Here is a 21,874-nt window from a genome sequence, read left to right on the forward strand (position 1 = left end):
ACATTATAGTGATGTGAATATGTAGGCACTCAAATTCTTTTGTTTCTTCAGTTATATTCATTGAATTTTTCGTCCAGATAAGAAGTGTTATCGAGGGCTATCAGAATCTAAATGCTTATCGTATTGTTTGTGGCAGTAGCACACTGTGTGGAAGGGGGTTCTCTTATTTAGTGGCTCTTATTCGTCATATTTGTTTTGGGATCTGTACAAAGAGAGAGAGAGAGAGAGAGAGAGAGAGAGAGAGAGAGAGAGAGGACGTAGCTTACGAGCCGAGTTGCTGTTTATTATTAGGTTGATTAGGAGTGACGTTCAGTAAAGTATCGGGCGCATTTGTAAGACCTCGTGTGGCTGCTTGAAACTCAGTGGGTAAATAGAAGGAAACAGGCTTGATGACGTAATCGTTCAAACCCACCAGCCAGGAAGTGCAAGCACGAGGGTGATGAAGCAATGGCGCCTCCAGCGTCCTTGGCCAGGAATGCATCTGGGGATGCAAATCCCTCTTCGAAGCCCAAAAAGAATAGGAAAAGTAGAAAAGCCAAAAGGTCTTCGAGTTTTAGCTTATTTTCACGTCGTAAACGCTCCGAGAGTAAACCGGAGTTCGCGGATAGAGAGCCCCATATGGACAACTACGAAGAGGCCATTAATACTCATGTGCTGACAAACTATGACGTCACTCATGATACCCATGTTTCAGAGATACCTGGAATGTTTGACGAAACCCCGGATTCGCTGGAAAAGTTCGACTGTTACCGAGACAACAACATTGTTCAGTCAGGTGTGTCTTGTGATGAGCTTATGATGCTCGACGTCGAAGTCATATCGAGTGACTGGGAAAGTGGAACAGAATGGTTAGAAACATCAGAAGAGGTTAGTGAATGGCACTGCCTCCCTTTTATTGATAAATGTAGCGATTGCATTGAGTGTGACGAAGACGAGGATGATGCAGACCTTGAGACAGAACCCAAAGCAAAACAAGACCTGGAGTCACAGGCTTTAAGACAAGGGTACACAGCCGTTGATGACGACAGTGAGTCAGAGGGAGAAGGCACTCTTGGTATTAATCATGAATCTAGTGTTAATTCCCTGCATGAATTTGCGCCTAAGACCTTTGATGAAAAAAAAATTGAATGGGAAGAAATCAGCACATCGATCAACGGTGGCTCAAACCTAGCGTCCTTTTACCTCCAGGGAGTTTTCTCTGAGCCGACGAAAGGGCTTTCCAGGGGAAGCTCATGTAGGAGTATTGTAAGTGGTTCAGGCCAGCTTTTTACCATCGACGAGGAAGGCACCAATATTTACGAAGGTTTCGCAAAATCGTCTTGAAAAGTGATTTTGATTTTGAGAATAAGGAGGGGGGCCATGGAACGCCGACCACCTGCTCACAAGAAAGCGTCGAGGAAACACAGTCGACACATGTTGATACTCCTTTGCCAGAATCGACAGCTCACATGAGAAACCAACACTATGCAAATAATCAGCTACCAATAAACCGTTGGAGCATAAGCGGGTTCGACTTTTGACACTGCCGACCATTATTGGGTGACTCGACAAGGGCGAAGTACATTTTGGGACGCTGGCACTTCTAGCATCCCTCACCTCCCATCATCATCAGAACACCAAGAAACACGCAGTCATGAGGATGTCTCTAATGCTCGAGATGACTTCGAAGAAAGTGACGATGGGTGTGGTGCTGATCCTTCAAGCAGCTCCCCTGACGTTACCGATGATGCCAATAGTGCTGAATTTAATCAGGTGGGATCTTCGACAACTCTTGATGACCAGGTGGGATCATCGACCACTCTTAATGATGACCCTAGCTTAAGGACTCAAAGTATGATGGACTTGAGCATAATGAGCGCAAGTATGATGGAACTGTCCCTGGATTCCTCAAGTGATAGTCACTCTAAAGACGTCTTGAAAAGGTCATCAACCATCAACACGAGGGACCATATTAAAACGGCCAAGAGCAATTTACGTCGCACAGCAAGCTTGAACTTCAGTTTCCGCAGCAGCACTGAAAAGTGAGTCATATTTTTTATAAGAGTATTAATAAAAACAATGATAAGATATAGTAGCGATATAATATTAGTGTATGTAATATTTACACCGTAGGAACGGAAGTGGTTTAGGTAGAATGTCGTAATAGATCTTTGGTACTTCTGCTATCAAACGCTTGGTTGATAACTTATCCATTATCATCATATCAAAGATTATTTTCAACTTAAGACTATGGTTTTATATGGCCTGAACCCTTGGAATGATAAAATCTCTCTCTCTCTCTCTCTCTCTCTCTCTCTCTCTCTCTCATATATATATATATATATATATATGTATATATTATATATATATATATATATATATGTATATTATATATATACGTATATATGTGTGTGTGTTGTTGTTGTTGAATTTTTATTGTGTAAATAAGCTGGAAGGAAAATGGAAGAGGAGGAAGAACTAAGTATATCGACTGTTGCATGGAATGTCAAGTAGGTACCTGTATATATTATACACACAGATATGTATGTGGGCACACACATTTATATATATATATATATATATAATGTGTGTGTGTGTGTGTGTGTGGCTGACGAATTACGCAAATTCCCGAGCTCCAAAACTCACATGCTTTAATTTTACATAAATCTGTTACACTTGAAAAAAAAACCCGAGCTCTGAGAATATTACGCAACTCCAAGACGGCAATATATATGAATACTGAATATCCAAATGTCTCTTACGGTACTCAAAACAAAACTGGGTGATTAGTTATGTGAACTATTCAAAACCAACCTCTTACTTCGGTTCTTAGTCAGGGAATACTAGCAAAACACTGAGAAAAAAAATATTGGTTATTGAAATAATACACACTTTAAAAAAATAAATATGTTCTATAAAAAAAGTTAACAATAATTCAGAAAAAAATAACATAAAAAATAAGTCGCTCGAAATATTAAATCTGAACTAAAGCTTCAACTAAGACAAAAGAAAGACACTTTGAAAAAATTATACAATCACTTGTTTCACAGAGAAACTAATTAATAAAAATATTTAATTTTGAAAATTACTGAAAAGAGTTAACACTTTAACACTCTAATGAACATGTAAATAATAAAATTTACATACATGTAACTGTTATACTTACGTCTTTTGGTTCATAAAATTTTTTTATTGCACTTTACTGTTTAACATAAATCTCACAGGGCCACTTACTAAAATTTATGTTAAATGTACTTACATTAACACATTACACTTGAATTAACATCCAATAATTTCACCAACGTTTGAACAACACCATACACAATATACGTTAGATAAAAATCACTTACTCATATTTGAAAGGACACACACTTGAGAGGAGCGACGGCTCTTTCAAAGGATAGGCTGGGTCTCTTCTGTTGCCTATGCATTCCTGGGGGCTATATTTATTGACTTAATTATTCCAGAACCTTCCAGTTCAGCCTTCTGGAAGTGTTTGGGCATGGTCTAGCGGTGTAGGGTTGCCAGCGTAGTAATTTGAAGAAGAGGGTGCAAACCTTGCTTGGCTGGCAACCCTCTCAGCTAACTCCGCCCACCTACCTCTCGTGACAATAAAAAGATAGAGTAAATCTAATTTGAGAATTATCTTGCACTTTCTAACCACATGGAAGCATAAAGATGATGTAATCCCTTGTGCTCATACCTCGTGTGTGACATACAGCATACCTAAACGAGGTTACATAAGACTTCGTAACATAACTACATGAAATAAAAAGTTAATTCTTAAAAATAACGTAATTTTACATATCCGAAACTGAATGTAAATACGGCTGAATGAATGACGAAAGTCTTATGTAATCTACATACATTACTTAAACCTGCTGTACATGAGTGGAACTTGCCTTATGAGTTGACTATACATCTCTTAAATACACAAAGGAAATACATGAATAAAATATTTACTCATATGCTAGACCATCTTCATAAGAAATATATATATATATATATATATATATATATTATGTTTAATAGTGGAAGTAATGGCCGACATATCTCCCGTCTGTTTTATTTTAACCTTTATTATGTAATACAAATGAAATTGAAAGTGTTCAGTACAATTTTTGTAGAATTCACCAAGTGGAGTAGCAGATGTGTAATTACCCTTTTAAAAACAAAACTTTCTCGAATGGATAATTCAACGCAGATATTTTTTTTTTTATGAGAAACTTCAAATCAACCACTTTTTTAGACAATCAGTATTATGTAAGTAGCAAGTTGCAAAAAAAAAAAAAAAACAATTAATAGATTTCTTTATTTCTGTTAGCTATCTTTGTCGTTGTATTGTAATTTACATAAAAACATTCAATTTGAAGGGTATGAAGAATAATCTGTGGTCGAGATGCTTTGTGCTTAGTTATCTTTTGACCTTGGAGGGCCCTGCAACTCGTATTATGTAGGCCTAATAGTTTACGGCTATATTGTTACAACCGTATGTTTTCCAGAGGCTTGAATAATCTCACCATCATATCCTTGAATTTGGTACTAGACAAAGTCCAGAAAGATTTCTTGGAAAATAGTTTCGGAGGAATTTCCTTCCCCACAATCCATAACACGTGCTTAGTGCTCAGCGGAGACACCACAACCCTGATATATTAAAATATTGTTTTGACAGGGATGACTTGAGAGCTTTGTTTTCACAGGGATAACTTGAGAGAAGTTTTGTTTTGGCAAGGATGGCTTGAGATAAAGTTTTGTATTGACAGGGATAACTTGAGAAAAGATTTGTTTTAACAGGGATAACTAGAGAGAAGTTTTGTTTTGGCAGGGATAACCTGAAAGAATATTTATTTGATAGGGATAACTGAAGGGAAATTTTCTCTTGGCAGGGCTCACTTGAGAGTAAGTTTTCTTGAGGCAGAAATAACTGGAGAGAAGTTTCCTTTTGGCAAGGATAACTGGAGAGTTTTCTTTTGGTAGGGATAATTGAAGAGAAGTTTTCTTTTTGCAGGGCTAACTTGAGAGAAGTTTTATTTTGGCAGGGATAACTGTAGAGGAGTTTTGTTTCGACTGGGATAAGTGGAGGAAAGTTTTGTATTGCCAGGGATAACTTGAGAGACGTTTTGTTTTGGCAGGGATAAGTAGAGAGAAGTTTCTATTGGCAGAGATAACTTGAGAGAAGTTTTTTTATTGACGAGGATAACTTGAGAAGTTTTTTTATTGACAAGGATAACTTGAGAGAATTTTTCATTGGTGGGGATAACTAGAGAGAAGTTTCTATTGGTATGGATAAAATGAAAAGTTTATTATCAGGGATAACTTAAAGGAAGTTTTTTATGGCATTGATAACATGAGCGAAGTTTTCTTTTGGCAGAGATAACTTATCTAGGTTAAAGGAGTTGAACTGCAAAATGGGTCTCAATACTTAGTATTTGCGAAATTATGGACAAGGAATACTTAGTTCGCTAACAATGGAGGTAATAAAACTTTTCATCCTAATAAAGGAGGTAATATTTATTTAAATGGCAAAATGTCGCCTTTTATATCTATACTAAGTACATTATTGTTATCAGGCCAGAATTTAGTATTCGAATATTAAGAATGTCGCTTTCTTTCTTTTCGCCTGAAATCTGGGGCATCTGGTTGAATCTAAGCGGAAATGAAAAGAAATGCAAGTTTCAAACATATGTTTAATGCATAGAATAGTTAGATGTTATAGATTTGAAGAGGAACATTCTCTCTCTCTCTCTCTCTCTCTCTCTCTCTCTCTATATATATATATATATATATGTGTGTGTGTGTGTGTGTGTGTATATTTATATATTTATATATATACACACTTTCAAAAGTTGTGGCTGAGAACTGTAAAAATATTTGAAAGAATTTATCAAAGAAAATGCTATAAGCACTAGAGAAAAGAAAAACAAAACAGATCAGCTAGGGAGGGAGAGGTGTCGTTAGGAATATACTGCATATGTAAATATTGTTTTGACACTCCTACTTTGACCACACCTGTTTTTACTAGCATTGTAATTGTAACGGACCCAGTCGCCAGTTTTTTTTTATATATTTATTAATTTTTGTACTATTTTATTTTGCTAAACATTTTCAAATTTTTTTAACTACACAAGCATTTTAAGCAAAATTGTAACATCTAATTAATTACTAATGTAAACATGATTTCGCGTTTTTATGATGGGAATGAATTTCCGAAACGCTGTTACAGTATTAGAATGCTGAGGAGAGAAGATTCCAAGTCTTGTTGATGCCCTCTTCATTAAATTTAAGATTATCAGTAGCGAAAATTTTACTAGTATTTTATATCTATATCTATCTATCTATCTATCTATCTATCTATATATATATATACATACATATATATATATATATATACACACATATATATATATATATATATATACATATACACACACACACGTACGTACGTGTTAAGACTCCCAGTAGCGAAAATCTTACCAGTATTTTATATCTATATCTATCTATCTATTCTATATATATATATATATATATATACACACACACACGTGCACGCTCGCGCCTGTGCATGTATTTAGGTGTAAAACAATTTTTTTTCCACAGCCTGGAGAACTTCAAACAGCGCCTTCTGCGTAAGAGAGAACAGTGGCGGGAAAGGAGACAATCTAGCAAGAGTCTGAAGGATGCTATTCGGAGAGACTCTAAAGAGGATCCACCCAAGGAAACTGTTAAAGCTTCAGAGGAAAGTGAGTGATACTTGAATTTAAGATTATCCTATCTGAGTAACATGTGCATTATAACAATGGTCCAGATTGGTTTTACAGAAAGCCAGAAATTTTCATCACATGCGTAATTATATTGTACTGAATATTTTGGAATTTCATAGTGGTTTTACTTAAATCTATTGTATTATTGCAAATTTGATTGATGAATTTATTTTCATAAACTCATGCATATATGAACTTTACTAGATGTATAGTATTTTACTCACATTTTATCTTTGTGAGTTTGATTGACCAGAATCATGGTGCTTATTTTCCTCACTGTATAGCTAGAGCTCTTGCCCCGGTTAAAGTAGATTCATATTTATTTGTGTTCTCCTAGAATAGAGATGACAATACATTAAAATCTTTTCCAGACCCTCCTTCCACACCTGACAGTAAACTATATAGATGGTTCTCCTTGCGCAAAAGCGTCAATTATGACGTTGAACGACGGAGCAGTACTATTGCTAATGCAGAACGCACTAGCAGTTATACAGCAACCACCAATGGTGCCAGCACTATTAGTACCAATCATAGGATGCCAAAACTTTTGGAAGAAGGGGATGCTGACCATGGGGGTCTCTTTTCTGAAAATGGAGGCGTATTTGCACACACTTTCCAGCGTAGACATCAGCCTCCGGCCCTTCCAGCAATGCCACAGGGACTCAGTCCGGAACAGATCAAAAGGAGACACATCGTAGCTAACATTGTACATAGTGAAAATAACTATGTAGCAACTTTACAGAGGCTAGTCAATGTAAGATAAAGTCAGAAATTATTATATATTTTATCAATGCTGTAATGTTTTTATGAGTATCAGTATTATTTTTTGGAACCTAAATTCGTACCTGTAGTTGACATTAAAAAAAAGTTAAACCTAACTATAGCTTAACTAGGGAAAAAATACAATATTTTACCTCTCCACTTACAGTACTGTACTATATTTTGTTTCAAGGTAGTAGCCCTTTAACTTTGATAAATAACAAAATCTTCTATCACAGCCCAGACTTGAATATTTTAAGATAACTTTCTCCACAGCTAACAGTAATTTCCCATACCATATCTAGGATAAATTATACTGTACGTTGTTCTTAACATTCTTGTTAAGAGATGAATTAAAAAATGCCTTATCTTTAAAATGGTGGCCTAGCACCCTAATAAACGGATTTTGAGCGAAGCGAAAAATCTATTTTTGGGTGAGATAGCCATGTCGTCCTGATGGAAGGTTCCTTCAGTAGCTTCCTTAGGGTATATTTGACTACAGTGGATATTCCCAAAGAATTAAACTAAAGGTTATCACAGAATTCTAACTTCTGGTGCGAGTACCCTAAAGGTTTCCCTCTAGGATATCGTATATCAGCAGGGGACGCATGCATTAACACGCCACATAGCTATCTGCAACCCATATAGCGTTAACGCTTCGTTGGGGAAAGGTGGCGGGATAACCTAGGAGCCGCTCCAAAGTTACCCTCCTTCGTTACTGCTACGGTACTCGAGATGTAAACAAACAGCCACCATTCTGTGTGACGTCACGTCCGTCTTTATTCCAAAGTACAGCTTCTACCTATCTCCGCGATAGTATGTCAGGGAGGGGCCTGGTAGGCTGAACTGGAACAGTCGGGCGGGTCCATCAGGATGACATGGCTATCTCACCCAAAAATAGATTTTTCGCTTTGCTCAAAATCCGTTTTTTGGGCTCAAGCCATGTCGTCCTGATGGAAGTGTACCAGAGAATTAATGTATCGTGGGTTTTCAATAATCCCAGTGCCTACTTCTTCAAACGATATTCCTATGGTCTGGTGACCGTGGAGACCGTGACAACTTCGGTAGATGTCACTACCAGTGGTCCTATAATGACCTGGCTTCCTGCCCCCCTGGCAGGGAAGTTCTGTTGGACAAGAGGGATACCTCGAAGAAATCAGACAAAGATATACTCACCTGGTGAAGAGGTCGTGTCAGTCTCGAGGACAGATCAGAAGGTTAATATTTGTGTAAGAACAATATTATGCCATTAGATGAGTGTGTAATATACAATAGGTATATTAGTCTTAATATAAATATAGGATAGGGGCAAATAAAACTATAACAGCAATATATTTCCAAATGAAAGATAGGAGCGAAAAGAGACGCACATGGTAAAATAAAATAATGATTTTATTTGAAAATTTGCAAGTAATTACAGAAAATATTTACAATAATAATATTGGATAGCGGACATAGAATTCCTGAAAAGACGGTGATGTGGAATCTGAAAAAGAAAGGTTTTGCCTTTAAACACAAGTTCCCGGGGGAACGCCAGTCTTTTAGAGTTAATTAACACTTCATATTCAAGAACATGCGGCTCACGTGTAAAAATCTATGTCACTTCACCTTAATGAGGAACAGTCTATCAGTAACACTAAGTGTACTTTGAAATCACTATGTATCACGCTAGAGTCAACACAGGCACCCGTTGAGTTAGAGTCCCAAAGTTCTACGCAGATCTAAGCAGCAGGTTTCATTACACTACCTGCAGCTACCACGAATCTTTTGATCTCGTGCACCTGTTTCGCATAGTGCTTGAAGAACACACGCGATGATTTCCAGCCCGTAAAGCTCCGGAGGCTTTCGAAATCCATTCCTTGGAAGAAATTCAAGGAAGAGGCGACTTTCCTAGGATAATGACCTGCGGGTGTACTGTCAGGATCCGCTCTGCGAATAAAGTAGGTGATTTTCGCTCTTAGTTGTTTCAGTGACAGGTCACTACCCGAGGTTTCTCCTTTGAAGAGTTGACCCCCACCAAAGTCTGAAGTTCTTTGAAGATAGACCTTAAGACTCTCCACTGGGCATAGAGAGAGATCTTCCTTCAGGGGGCAGATTCTCCAAGGGCCCCATCTCTTGGTGGGTAGTTCGTTTTTAGCGAGAAACGTGGGGTCTGGGAAGAGGGTAAGTTCTCCTGTGTCGGCGAACTGTATCTGGCCCTCTTCTCTTGATAATGCCACTATTTCACTGACTCGGGCTCCCGAGGCGAGAGCTTAAAGGAAAATTACTTTTTGAGTCAAGTCTTTCAGAGGGCACGATTCGTTTTCCAGGCAAGAGGCAAAATGGAGCACCTTATCCAGGGACCAGGTGATGGGTCTCGGTGGAGGTGCTGGACGGAGTCTAGCACATGCTTTTAATAATTTATTGAAGATTTCGCTAGACAAATCAATCTGGAAGGCGTATAATAGTGGTCTAGTCAAGGCCGATTTGCAAGTGGAAATCGTATTGGCAGCTAAGCCTTGTCCATGAAGGTGAATGAAGAAGGACATGCAAAAATCTATGGTGATTTCCGTAGGGTTTTTTGCCTTGACGAAGGAGACCCACTTTTTCCAGGAAGATTCGTATTGCCTTCTTGTAGACTTAGTTTTATATTCATCAAGGAAGTCTAAACTATTCTTTGAGATCCCAAACCTTTTCTTTACAGCTTGGGAGAGAAAATCATGAGATGAAGGTCCTTGACTTTCTTTGGTGAAGCGAAGACAGTCGACTTCTGTACCTGTTGGGAGAGAACTGGGCCCGGCAGGGGGATCATCCTGGGCTGCAGCTCCAGGATCAGGGGAAACCAGTTGCTCCGAGGCCACTTGGGAGCCACTAGAGCTGCTGTCCCCTTGAGGGTTCTCAGTTTGGAGAGGACTTTCAGCAGAAGGTTGGGTGGAGGGAACAGGTAAATCTTGGACCATCTGTTCCAGTCCAGCGGAAGCAGTGGACGCCATGTCAACTGCTTCCGCTTTGGGGTCCTCGTAAGGGGCCACATATCGAGGAAGTTGCTTGTTGTCGCTCGTTGCGAAGAGATCGATCTGAAGTTCCGGGAGTCGGTGAGAGATGAAGGAAAATGATCTTGCGTCTAGAGGCCATTCCGACTCTATGGGGCTTGTCCTTGATAGAGCGTCTGCCGTTACATTGCGGAATCCTTGTAGGTGAACTGCAGACAAGTGCCATTTCTTCCTGTCCGCCAGACAGAAGATGGGTAGTAGCACCTGATTTATGTGGGGCGATCTCGAGCTCTGACGATTGAGACATCTGACTACCACCGAGCTGTCCAGAGTCAGACGGATGTGGATCGAGGGACGCGGGGATAGTTTCTTCAGGGTGAGAAGAACCGCCATGGCCTCCAAGATGTTTATGTGAAACGTCTTGAACAAGGGAGACCATGTTCCTTGAACCTGTCGCTGGTGGGAGTGACCTCCCCAACCCTCCAGGGAGGCGTCCGTGTGGATGTTGATCGATGGAGGTGGATGTTGAAGACGGATGGATCTTTTCAAGGTCCTTGCTTCCGACCACGGCTTTAGAAGTAAGCGAAGTCTGTTTGGAAGGGGTCTCTTGAGGTCTCTTCGAGCGATGGATGCTTTTCGTCTCCAGACTCCCGCGGCATCCTTTAGCTGTGCGCGTAGCACTGGGTTTGTCACTGAGGCGAACTGTAGGGAGCCGAGTACTTGCTCCTGTTGTCGTCTTGAAATCCGTTTGGATTTTAGAAGTCTTCTGACAGACCCGGCTATTTCCTTCCTTTTCTTCAGCGGGATGGAAAGGCGGTGTGACTGAAGGTCCCAATGGATTCCCAACCATTGGAACTTCTGAGCTGGAGTGAGGCGAGACTTCTCGGTGTTTATCTTGAAACCCAGATATTCCAGGAACTGGGTGACTTTGCTGCAGGCTCTCAAACAATCTTCTGGCGATGTCGACCAGACTAGCCAGTCGTCTAGGTAGGCCATCACTTGGACGCCTTGAAGGCGTAGCTGTTGGACGATTGTGTCTGCTAGCTTGGTGAAGATTCTTGGAGCCACGTTGAGCCCGAAGGGCATGGCTCTGAAGGCATAACTTTTCCTTTGGAGCCGAAATCCTAGGTAGGAGGAAGCGTGGTGGTTCATTGGAATGTGCCAGTAGGCATCCGCCAGGTCTATTGAGACCGTGTAGGCCTTGTGAGGCAGTAGGGCTCTTATTTGTTGAAGGGTCAGCATCTTGAATTTGTTGTTCACAATGAACTTGTCCCCCGACAAGTCGAGAATGACTCTGAGTTTGTCTGAGTCTTTCTTGGGAATACAAAACAGTCTTCCCTGGAACCTGGTTGACTTTACCCTCTTGATCACCTTCTTGTTCAAGAGTTCTAGGACATATTCTTCCAAGAGGGAGGTTGACGGCTGGAAGAATTGATGGAAGGTTGGAGGTGGTTGAGTCCAGCTCCAACCCAGTCCCTTCTTGATGATGCTGTGTGCCCAAGGATCGAAGGTCCAACGATCCTGAAAGTGGCGGAGTCTTCCTCCCACCAGAAGCACTTCATTGCTTCTGGTGTCCCGAGGGTTTTCCACCTCGGCCGCTAGCTCCCCTTCCTCCTCTGCCCCTGGAGGGGCGGCGAGAGGAGTCTCTGCCGGAGCCTCTACCTCTAGGACGAAAGGTAGTGGAGCGTTGTTCGTAGGCAGGGGTGAAGACCGGTGACTGCGACACCGCCGGTTGGGGGACCAGTTGAAAGGTCTGTAGTGGCTGTGCCACTACTTGGGGAGTAGCGGGAGCTGGAAACTGGTGTTTTTGTTGAGTTGCTGGGGTCTAGGCTTTGAGGATTTTCTCTTAGGCTGAGGGCCTTCTTCCTGAGAGGACTTCCTCTTTCGGGACATGCCCCACTTGTGGAGAAGGTTCCGGTTCCGGTTTACCAAAGCTGACGAGAAGAGATGTTTGCCCCAGATGTTGGAGGAGATCAGTTTCCGGGGTTCGTGCCTTACTGCCGCGTTGGCAAACACGAATTCTCTGCAGGCTCTTCGAGCCTTGATGAAGCCAAACAGGTCCTTCGTAACTGTTGCTAGGTGGGACTTTGCAAGGACCATATAAAAGTCTGGGACCTTAGTGTCCCCGGCCATGACTTCGAGTTGGATCTGATGTGATAAGGAGGCGGCTAGCCTCTCCTTGGTGTCTTGTTCCCGGCGAAGGAGGTGGTCGTTCAGTCTCGGGAGGTCTTCGTTGAACTGGCGACCAGCCACATCAGGTTCCAGTTTCCCGACCGTGAAGGTAAACTGGATATCTTTCCAGAATCTATCGTCGGGGGGAAGGAGAGGGAGAAAGGCCTACACTCCTCCAGTGTAGGGCAGGGCTTTCCTTCCTCCACCGCCTTCATGACCGCTTGGAAGGACTTTTCCACGAAGGGGAAGGTTGCAGTAGCGGGAGCAAGAAAGGACGGGTGCTTCTTGCTCAGTGCTGGCATCTTTGAGTTGGTAAAACCCCGACTCTTAAGGGAATGAGCCAGCATGGCTTGAGCTTTGGCGAGATCGAACACGATCACTTCCTTGGGTTCAGTCTCCTCCTTTGAGGCCGGTTCGGACCTGAGTCGGACGTAACAGTCCGGGTAAGCCTCAAAGTTAGGGAAGAATTCCACTTCTTCCAGGAGGACGGATCCGATCTTATAATTGATAAAGATCTTGCCAGTTGTAATTGGCATATGCTCGGCGTACCTCCAGGGGTTAAGCTCTGAGCAGTGGGGGAGGTCCTTGACAGAGATCTTCGGTTGCTTGAAACCTATGAGAGTAGACCTGAACTGCTCTTGAGTCTCTCAAAGTTTCTTGTCCATTAGAGCCTCCAGCATCCGGAAGACCTCTTCGGTGGCGGGTGGCAAGGGTTACGAGGCGGCGGAGGTAGAGGGGACAGGTTCATCGGTCACTACAAGGGTTACCGGGGGTGCTGGGGCGACCTTGCTCTCCGAATCAGGGTATTCCACCTGATCTTCGTAATCTAGATCCTCACCCATGAGGGTCCTTTCGGTGTCATCCGACACTTCCGACATATGCTCCACCTCGTGTATATGACACTTTCTAAGTGTCTTCGCAATGTCGGGTTCAACCACCAGTTGGATGGCGGGAATCTGGTCCTGGGGAACCACAGAATCCTGAGATGCTTTGGGGAAAAGCATGGCCCTCATCTGCTCACTTGGAAGATAAGGCCCGACGGCGTTCTTCTGTAAACCGCGCACCCATTTGTGCAGTTTCTCTCGAGCGATGTCCCTTACCTCCGTGGATGGAGGGTTGTCGAACGCCTCGTCAAGGAGGCCTTTGCAGATTGAACAGTTCTGCGGATCCCAGTACTTGAGGTCGCCTTTCTTGGCGATACAGGGGGCGTGGGTCCGGCAAGCCGTATGCCCGTAGAAGTCCGGGCGGCGAACTCCGCAGAAGGAGCTCTCACACTTCACATACTCCTCCTGTAAAAGAAAGAGACTATGAGTACATGGAAGGCATAGATATGGCTTACATTACTCTTAAATTAAGAATAACTTAACTCTATAAGATTAGCTTATTATTATAGGCTCAGGGTAGGGTAGCTAGAAAGGAAGTAGGAAGAAACATACTTGTGAATCCCGTCCAGCCGGTTACCGTGACCTTTTCTGTAGTCAATTCCTTAGGACCTGAAGGTTCTAAAGGAGGGAAAATCCTTATGGATGAGCCAAGCTTAGGCCTTCTTCTTAAGGAATTGTCCACAGAGTGGAAAGGGTCTGAGGTCATTCAGAACCTAGGGAGGGAGAGGGGGAAAATAGGATAAAACCCCCTCAATAGTTAGGTAGGTCCCAGCAAGAGACTGCACTGAGAAGCACAGAGTATGCTGGAAATGTTGTACTGTGCAACTGTACAGCATAGCCACTATTTCAGTAGGTATAAGATACCAAGGGGGAAGTGGTCAGGCTATCCGGCTGCATCAGATCGACTGCCGGCACGGGGCCGGCAGCCGTGGAAGGGGTGCTTGTCCATTAGAGCCTCATTTGCGGCGGACTCCGGCAGCCGGCGGGCTGTCGGCGTGGTGAGCCTTAGTTGATCTCATAAGATGTATGGGGCGGATAACCAGGAAGTCGGCGGTTAGTGCTGGCAGGGGGCGGCAGCCTCCGGCAGACGGCAGGCTGTCGCCATAGGTAATCCTAGGGAAAGAAGTATGGGGCGGATACCCGGGGTGTCGGCGATTAGTGCCGGCAAGGGGCCGGCAGCCACCGGCAGTCGGCAGGCTGTCGCCATAGGTAATCCTAGGGTGTTAACATTTTATGAATGGAGAGGTCATTTGGGGTGTCGGCGGCTAGCGCCGGCAGCGGAGGCGACAAGGGACCGGCACCATGATAAGAGAGAGAGAAAGGTAAGGAGGGAAGGTAAGGAAGGGTAATGTCAGATACCCCACCGGCTTCCCTCCGGAAGAAGTGCTCTCATGATAGGCGGGGATACGCCTATCATCCGGCGGCAGGGGCCCGGCAGACGGCCGGGAGCCTGAGGTAACCCAAGGGAGGGACAGAGAGCACTTAAAGAGGGGGAGTCTTCCGCTGGCAGGACGGCCGCTGGCACCAACCCCATAGAACAACTATGAAGGGGAAGTGTAGCAAAGCAGCCAGCCAAGCAGAAGAGCACAGCTAACCCTACAACTCTTCCCAAGGGAGGAATTGTAGGACAGCGGACAGGGGTGTGGAGGCAAGCCAACACAAAGGGATAGTGTGGGGCAGGGGAATAGGGGTCTTTCAAGGGTGGGGGGAGTCTGTCGGTGCTAGCCTGCCTAGGCAGGGGAGAACGCTCCCCAACCTAGAGAAGGATAGCTCAGATCAGGTACAGCGCTGGTGTACTGTCCTAAACTATAATAAAACAGAATCCCCCCAAGGCCTAACCTAAACCAGGAGAGTCATTCTCCTAGATTAGGGAGGACTGGGAAAGACATGTCGCTGGGTTGCAGGTAGGAAGGGAGTGTCCCAACCAAGTGCAAACTAGGAGAAGGGCAGGGCCCTTTCCCTTGGTCTCAGTCACAACCTTAAGGGGGGTTCATTCCCTTAAGATGGGCTGAGAAGAGCGATGGATACTCTGGGGTTCTAGCCAAGAACCCCCCATATATAAGGGAGAGGGAAGAACTATCTAGCCTAACCTACCCGAGAACTAACCCGGGCAAGGGGATAGGATATAACGAGGCTACCCAGAGGGAGTTACCCGTAGGTGAGGGGGATATTAGGAAGCATACAAGGGCCCCAACGTTGGGTTAGGGGAGTGTGGTACGTCAGACCAAGCATGGTCCCTTGTATGGTCCCTAGAAGGCGAAAGCACATGTGCAGCACTGTATCTTGTATGTTTAAAATGCCTATATCTTCATTATAATAACTTAGGAACACTTATTATATCATGCAAAGCAAACATGAGCTCTAGGCTATCAAGTCTAGGGGCTAGGCTAGCGATCTAGCAAGGGGTTAGGCAAGCACTGGTTGCCTAAATGAATACTAACAGCATAATATAAATAATTCCTAGCAATGAAGACTAAATAACTAATGATATTAATTAGGTATAAGACAGGGAGGGCTGTTCTGGCTAACTAACTATAGCATGCAAGGCGAACAGCGGCGTCGTAAAATGGCGCCTCCGGTCAAGGCACAGCTCTGCCACAAAACACAAGATTTAAGGATAAATAATCGTTACTTTACGGCCAGAGCTTATTTAAACAATACTTGAACATGGTACTCAACTTTCCAGAAGAAGGCGAGGCTGAATGCTGCGACATGGCGAACGATGAACACTGATCGAAAAAGCTAACCAGGAAAAACCACTGCTAGGTAAAGCTACAAAGCGGGGAATAAAGACGGACGTGACGTCACACAGAATGGTGGCTGTTTGTTTACATCTCGAGTACCGGAGCAGTAACGAAGGAGGGTAACTTTGGAGCGGCTCCTCAGTTATCCCGCCACCTTTTCCCAACGAAGCGTTAACGCTATATGGGGTGCAGATAGCTATGTGGCGGCGTGTTAATGCATGCGTCCGCTGCTAATATACGATATCCTAGAGGGAAACCTTTAGGGTACTCGCGCCAGAAGTTAGAATTCTGTGATAACCTTTAGTTTAATTCTCTGGGAATATCCACTGTAGTCAAATATATCCTAAGGAAGCTACTGAAGGAACCTTCCATCAGGACGACATGGCTTGAGCCCAAAAATGTATCTGATGAGTTGATGTCTGTAAAAGTTGAAGTGCTATTGTATTAAAATCGCTATCCTTTAATGTGCTATTTCAAGACTACCAACTAAAAAATAATCAATTGATCAAGACATTTTGTTAATGTAAATAAATTATCATCATCCTAAAAATAATAATTGCCTTCTATAGGATTACAAGAAGCCACTTAGTGACTCCAAACCACCCATTCTCAACACTGCCAAACTTGCCACTCTGTTCCATCGGGTGTCTGAGATCCTCCAGTGCCACACCTTGTTTCGTATAGCCCTTGCTGAATGTATTCGGCAGTGGGACCGAGAGGAGAAAATTGGAGATGTTTTCGTCGCTTCTTTCTCCAAGGCTATAGTCTTGGATATTTACAGTGACTTTATAAATAATTTCACACGTGCCATGGAAGTTGCAAAACAGGAATCCAAGAAGAAAACTGCTTTTGCAGATTTTTTAAAGGTATGTTAAGAAAGACCTTATACAAATTCAGTTTCATATATGAAAAATTAATTTGCTTTCATACTAATGCCATCTATGGCATAAAGGAAGCATGCTGAAATTTGGAGGTTTCATATGCTGTTCCTTTTAAGGAGATGCATGTCTCTCTTAATTTTCAATGCATGTGGGGATGCTCTTTGGAGCAAACATGGATTAGGAAGATATTTTTTCTCAGTTGTGGCTCATGTCACATTCACTGTAAATGAGGTTGTTCAAATATTTGTAGGGAAATCTAAATTATGAAGAAAAATAGTCCAAAAACTAGTATGTACAGCATAGTTTCGGAGTACTGTCTCATCTAGTTCATTTGTCCACTCACATTCTAGCCTCGGAGATGATGTGAGACAATATAGGCTATATTGAAGTGCTGATGACAATTTAAGAGAAATTTCTAATGGCATTGATTTGCATTTATGAGTTACTAATAATCTTGCTTAGCTTGTTTTATATCATCATTGTTACAATAATTTGAAATCTTTTTAATATATACTGCAAAATATAGATATTCTAAAGATGAAGATAATGTTTCAGATGCGTCAGATCACATCGCCTGATCGATTGTCATTCTTTGGTCTTATGGTTAAACCTGTTCAGCGTTTCCCACAGTTCATCCTCTTTCTTCAGGTATTTTATATTTGACTATTTGGTTTTGGAAAATTTTAGTGTACTGGCTCTGAATGATTTTATATCTTTGAAATAAATATATTAATCTTGGATAGTGATGATAATATTAGTAGTGCAAAGTCTATGAGGGAAAACCGAGCATCTAATTTCTAAAGTTCTGATTATTGAGTAATGATAATGTACATTTTACAGGACCTTCTAAAGCACACTCCTCAGGGCCATCATGATCGGATGTCTTTGCAGTTAGCTCTCACCCAGCTGGAGTCTCTTGCAGAGATGCTAAATGAGAGGAAACGGGAGGCCGAGCAATATCAAGCTTTCCGGGATACCCTGAAGCATATTAACACTAAGTTTGCTCTGAGAGGTATTCAGGAGGGCAATCGTTATCTATTAAGACAAGACGATGTCATGCAGTTAGTAAGTATTTAAAAGGGATTCAGAAGGAGTTAAAACCTAGTTTTAGGTAAGTGTTGTGGGGTTCCCAGTAAATTTCCTGTTAAAGGCTGCTACAGGGAATTCAGATGTGTCATAAAATACCAAATTAATATTGTCTTTCATGGTCCAAGGGCATAATATATAAATGTACAAAACATGGTCTCATATAGAATAGGGATGACTCACTGGTTCAGGAAATGTTGAAACCATCACAGCACCTGTAATGCTGAATTAATTTGTAAATCAGTGACACTTCATCACCAAGAACCAATTGTAGTACAGTGCTAGAGACAATACTACCTGGGCATTTGTTTGTGCTCAGCCACCATTTTTCATACAGTATTTGGAGTAAGACACGCGTGTCCCACTTCCTTGCATGAATTGAGAGAGGTAGGGCGGCCGTCTTAGGAACCACACAGCACCTTCCCAAAATTTATTTTTCTTTTGCCAAACCCCATTTTTTAATGTTACAATGGTGTATGGTTGCCCACAAGGATAAATTCACAGTTATCAAGCAAGCACCCAATACATGTTTGGAAAAATTAAAAGAAAGGACTAGCAAATCCACTACTCATCTTATGTGAGAGGATCCCTATTGAAGGATCTAGCTGACCATTAATGAGCCTCTGCTATGGGACCTGGTTGACAATCCCTCTCTTCTACCTGATATCCTTCAGTAGGTGTCACGAACAAGTCAAGCACCACAGGTGCTAGTTGCATAGCTTGGATCTTTTCAGAAAATGTCGACTAAACACCCTATGCCCAGACCAACTTTTAAAGCTCTTAAATTTCCTAAAATAGCATACAGTATCGGCAAAAAGTGCCAATGATGAAGCAATTTTTCTCCCGTCGTGGGTTTTGGAGATGGAAAGAGGATCAGCTTTTTTGAGAACAAGGATAGCCCCTGTAGAAAGGGACTACATGGGGTTAGCCATTGCATGGGCTATGCCTTCTGTATCTGAGCCTTAACTTATGCTCAGCACGACAGTAGCTAACATGCCATTTGTAAACAGTGGGTCTAAGAGATAAGTGTCTAGTTAAACCTTTATTTCTATGAATTTTCCCATATGATTATATTGCTTCTTTAGAAGCCGGGTTTAATGGACACTTACCCATAAAATGTAAAAATTAGAATATTTTCCCATTTTCTTTTGCCTCGACAAGTACATGCCCTTAACAAGGGAATAGAGCCCTCTCATGATAATTAGTAGGGGGCCCAGGTTTTATCATTAAGTAGAATAGGTTTCAGTTATTTCCATTTACCAGGGGCGATCGCACTAGGGCTTAAAGGGTGTCTCATATTGTTTACATACTGCGTTTTAAGATGTCTTCCCCTTGTATAGTTAGCAATCATTGCCTGGAATGTGTACGGGCATTATTGCTGAGAGGTCATGATTCGCATTTCCTTTATGTATTGTTACAGGGTCAATCTGGTGATTTAAAATCATTGTGAAGAACGAGTATCACTCTCGGTAACACTCATGGGGAAAATATGTTTCAATAGTTGCTGTCCAAGTTGATATTTCTAGCACAAAAGGAAGTTGTTTTAGAGGAGAAGTGGGGGAAGACTAGACTAGTTGATTACTGTATATCGGGATGACGACTATATTGACACGCCTTCATCTTTAGACATCACAAGTTCAGCCATTTTTTGACAGAGATAAGCTTTACAAGCTTCCGACATCATTTGCTCCCTTGTTAAATTTCAGAAGTCCAGTAAATCCTCCCTTAGTCCTAGTAATTCTGGTCCTTCTCAACCTAACCCAACCACCCATAGTCATTCTAGTTATCAGTGTTTCATTCACTAAGGGTCCTGAATATATGCACTTCACAGATTTGAAGGCCTCACAGAGCCTCAAAATTTTGCATACTTTAGTTCCCTCTGCTGCTAAACCCATGCATACCACAGTTCTAGCTGCTTTATAAGACTACACTAGATTGTGAAGCAGAAGACCGAAGGGGTTCTCTTGATCATATATCCTACCATTCGCTAAAATAAGAGCTTATCACCAGTCTCATATCGTATGATTCCTTTAAAATTCTGCAAGTTGAACAAAGATTTGACTAATCTTGATTGTTTTCATCATGTTTCTGGTGACAGTGTTTGCCTTTTTCTTGGAAGCTCGGCCTCTAGCTCATTTCGCATTATGTTAACCGAGTTAAGATAAGGGCTAGTAATTGCAAACCTAATGTGAGTCTACACAAACCTGCTGCTACCACTTTTCAATGAATAAACAAACCAAGAAATCAGCTGATGATCAGTTTACTTGGATTCTCCTGCAGAACAGTAAAATAAAGAGGAAACTCAAAGTCAGGCAATGAAAGTGAGGAAGTATCGCCGGCTCTATCTTTGCATAAGTTTATTGCTGATATTGTAGCCTGCTAATGGTTAAGGTAAGAGTGGAAGTATCTTATTCTACCAAATTGGAAAAAGTGGCTACTTCCAAAGCAATTTACAGTACACATCAACTCTTCAAAGAATTGTTGTCTTGGGTCCAGTAAAAGATTGGATATTTATGTTGCACGTTTAGTGTTTAGACCCTTTATTATGTTAGACTAACTAATTACCTGACCTCGTCTTGGAGGGTTATTTAGTAAATAGTTTTTATCCTATCATTGTGCCTCATAAAAGCAATATCTGAACTCAGGTTATCAATTAAATATTTATCACCTTCAATTAGAATGACTACATGGTTCAAATTTTCATCAATTGTTCGCATGTATAAGATTAATTACAGTAGTTACCTAATTTTGTCATAGAGTATAATGATTAAAATCATTTAATGTATGACCTACCAGATAATTTACTCATCGCTCTTTGTGGGTAAGAATATGTAGTGTTATTGGAAGAATTTACTGAGCATTTGATTCTAGTGTTTCAGAAATTTCTTTGAGCAGAAAAGGCTTGTCTCATTGTTTATTGGAGAAATGATGACAGTTAATTTATTTCTCGCTTATCTACGAATTTGGTGCTGTGTTTGATATTCATTTTTAAATCAATCATGATTATCAACTAGTTGTTCAGTAACTGAAATACAAACCATGCTATTTAATATGGGTAATTACTTTCGGCGTAGCTGAAATGACGAGCCATTAGAATTTTAACGAGGGTTCTATATCTCTTTTATTTTGATAAACATTAATAAAGGCGCTTCCTATGGTCTTGGGATATGAAAAAACAAAGGGGTTCTCAGTTTTGATATTATTTGTTATATTCTTAATACCTTCTATATATGATGTACTAGGTTTCTTGAGGGAAAAATTAATCCCTTATGAAGATCATTTCCCCCTCAGTATTGAAAAAACAATAAAGTTAATTAAACTAAGCCTGTCAAATAACATTTTCTCTTTCAATGGAATTTTTTACAAACAGAAATTTGGTTGTAGTATGGGCAGCCCGTTATCTCCAATTTTAGCCAATCTCTACATGGAATACTTTGAAACAGAAATTTTAACAACAATTAAACATACGAACATGGTTTGGCAACGCTATGTTGATGACATTTTCACATATTGGGATGATAGCTGGGGAGATTTCAATATATTTTTCAATAATCTAAATTCCCTAGTCCCTAGCATGTAATTTAAAACTGAATGGGAAAAAGATGGATAATTAGCTTTTTTGTACATACTAATTAT

General features: G+C 41.6%; 1 protein-coding gene across 6 annotated transcripts in view; it reads left to right on the top strand.

Annotated features, from left to right (window-relative positions):
- The window catches only part of LOC137615282 (rho guanine nucleotide exchange factor 10), a 737,263-nt gene that overhangs the window by 599,225 nt on the left and 116,164 nt on the right, over nucleotides 1-21,874 (top strand). For all 6 annotated transcript variants that reach the window (XM_068345015.1, XM_068345016.1, XM_068345013.1 and 3 more), the window contains 5 exons: nucleotides 6,577-6,719; nucleotides 7,112-7,494; nucleotides 16,841-17,137; nucleotides 17,708-17,800; nucleotides 17,993-18,217. In XM_068345015.1, coding sequence (XP_068201116.1) covers nucleotides 6,577-6,719; nucleotides 7,112-7,494; nucleotides 16,841-17,137; nucleotides 17,708-17,800; nucleotides 17,993-18,217 — 1,141 coding nt within the window. The remainder of the gene's footprint in view (nucleotides 1-6,576; nucleotides 6,720-7,111; nucleotides 7,495-16,840; nucleotides 17,138-17,707; nucleotides 17,801-17,992; nucleotides 18,218-21,874) is intronic.

The sequence above is a fragment of the Palaemon carinicauda genome, chromosome 21, assembly GCF_036898095.1.
Source record: "Palaemon carinicauda isolate YSFRI2023 chromosome 21, ASM3689809v2, whole genome shotgun sequence".
Lineage (NCBI taxonomy): Eukaryota > Metazoa > Arthropoda > Malacostraca > Decapoda > Palaemonidae > Palaemon > Palaemon carinicauda.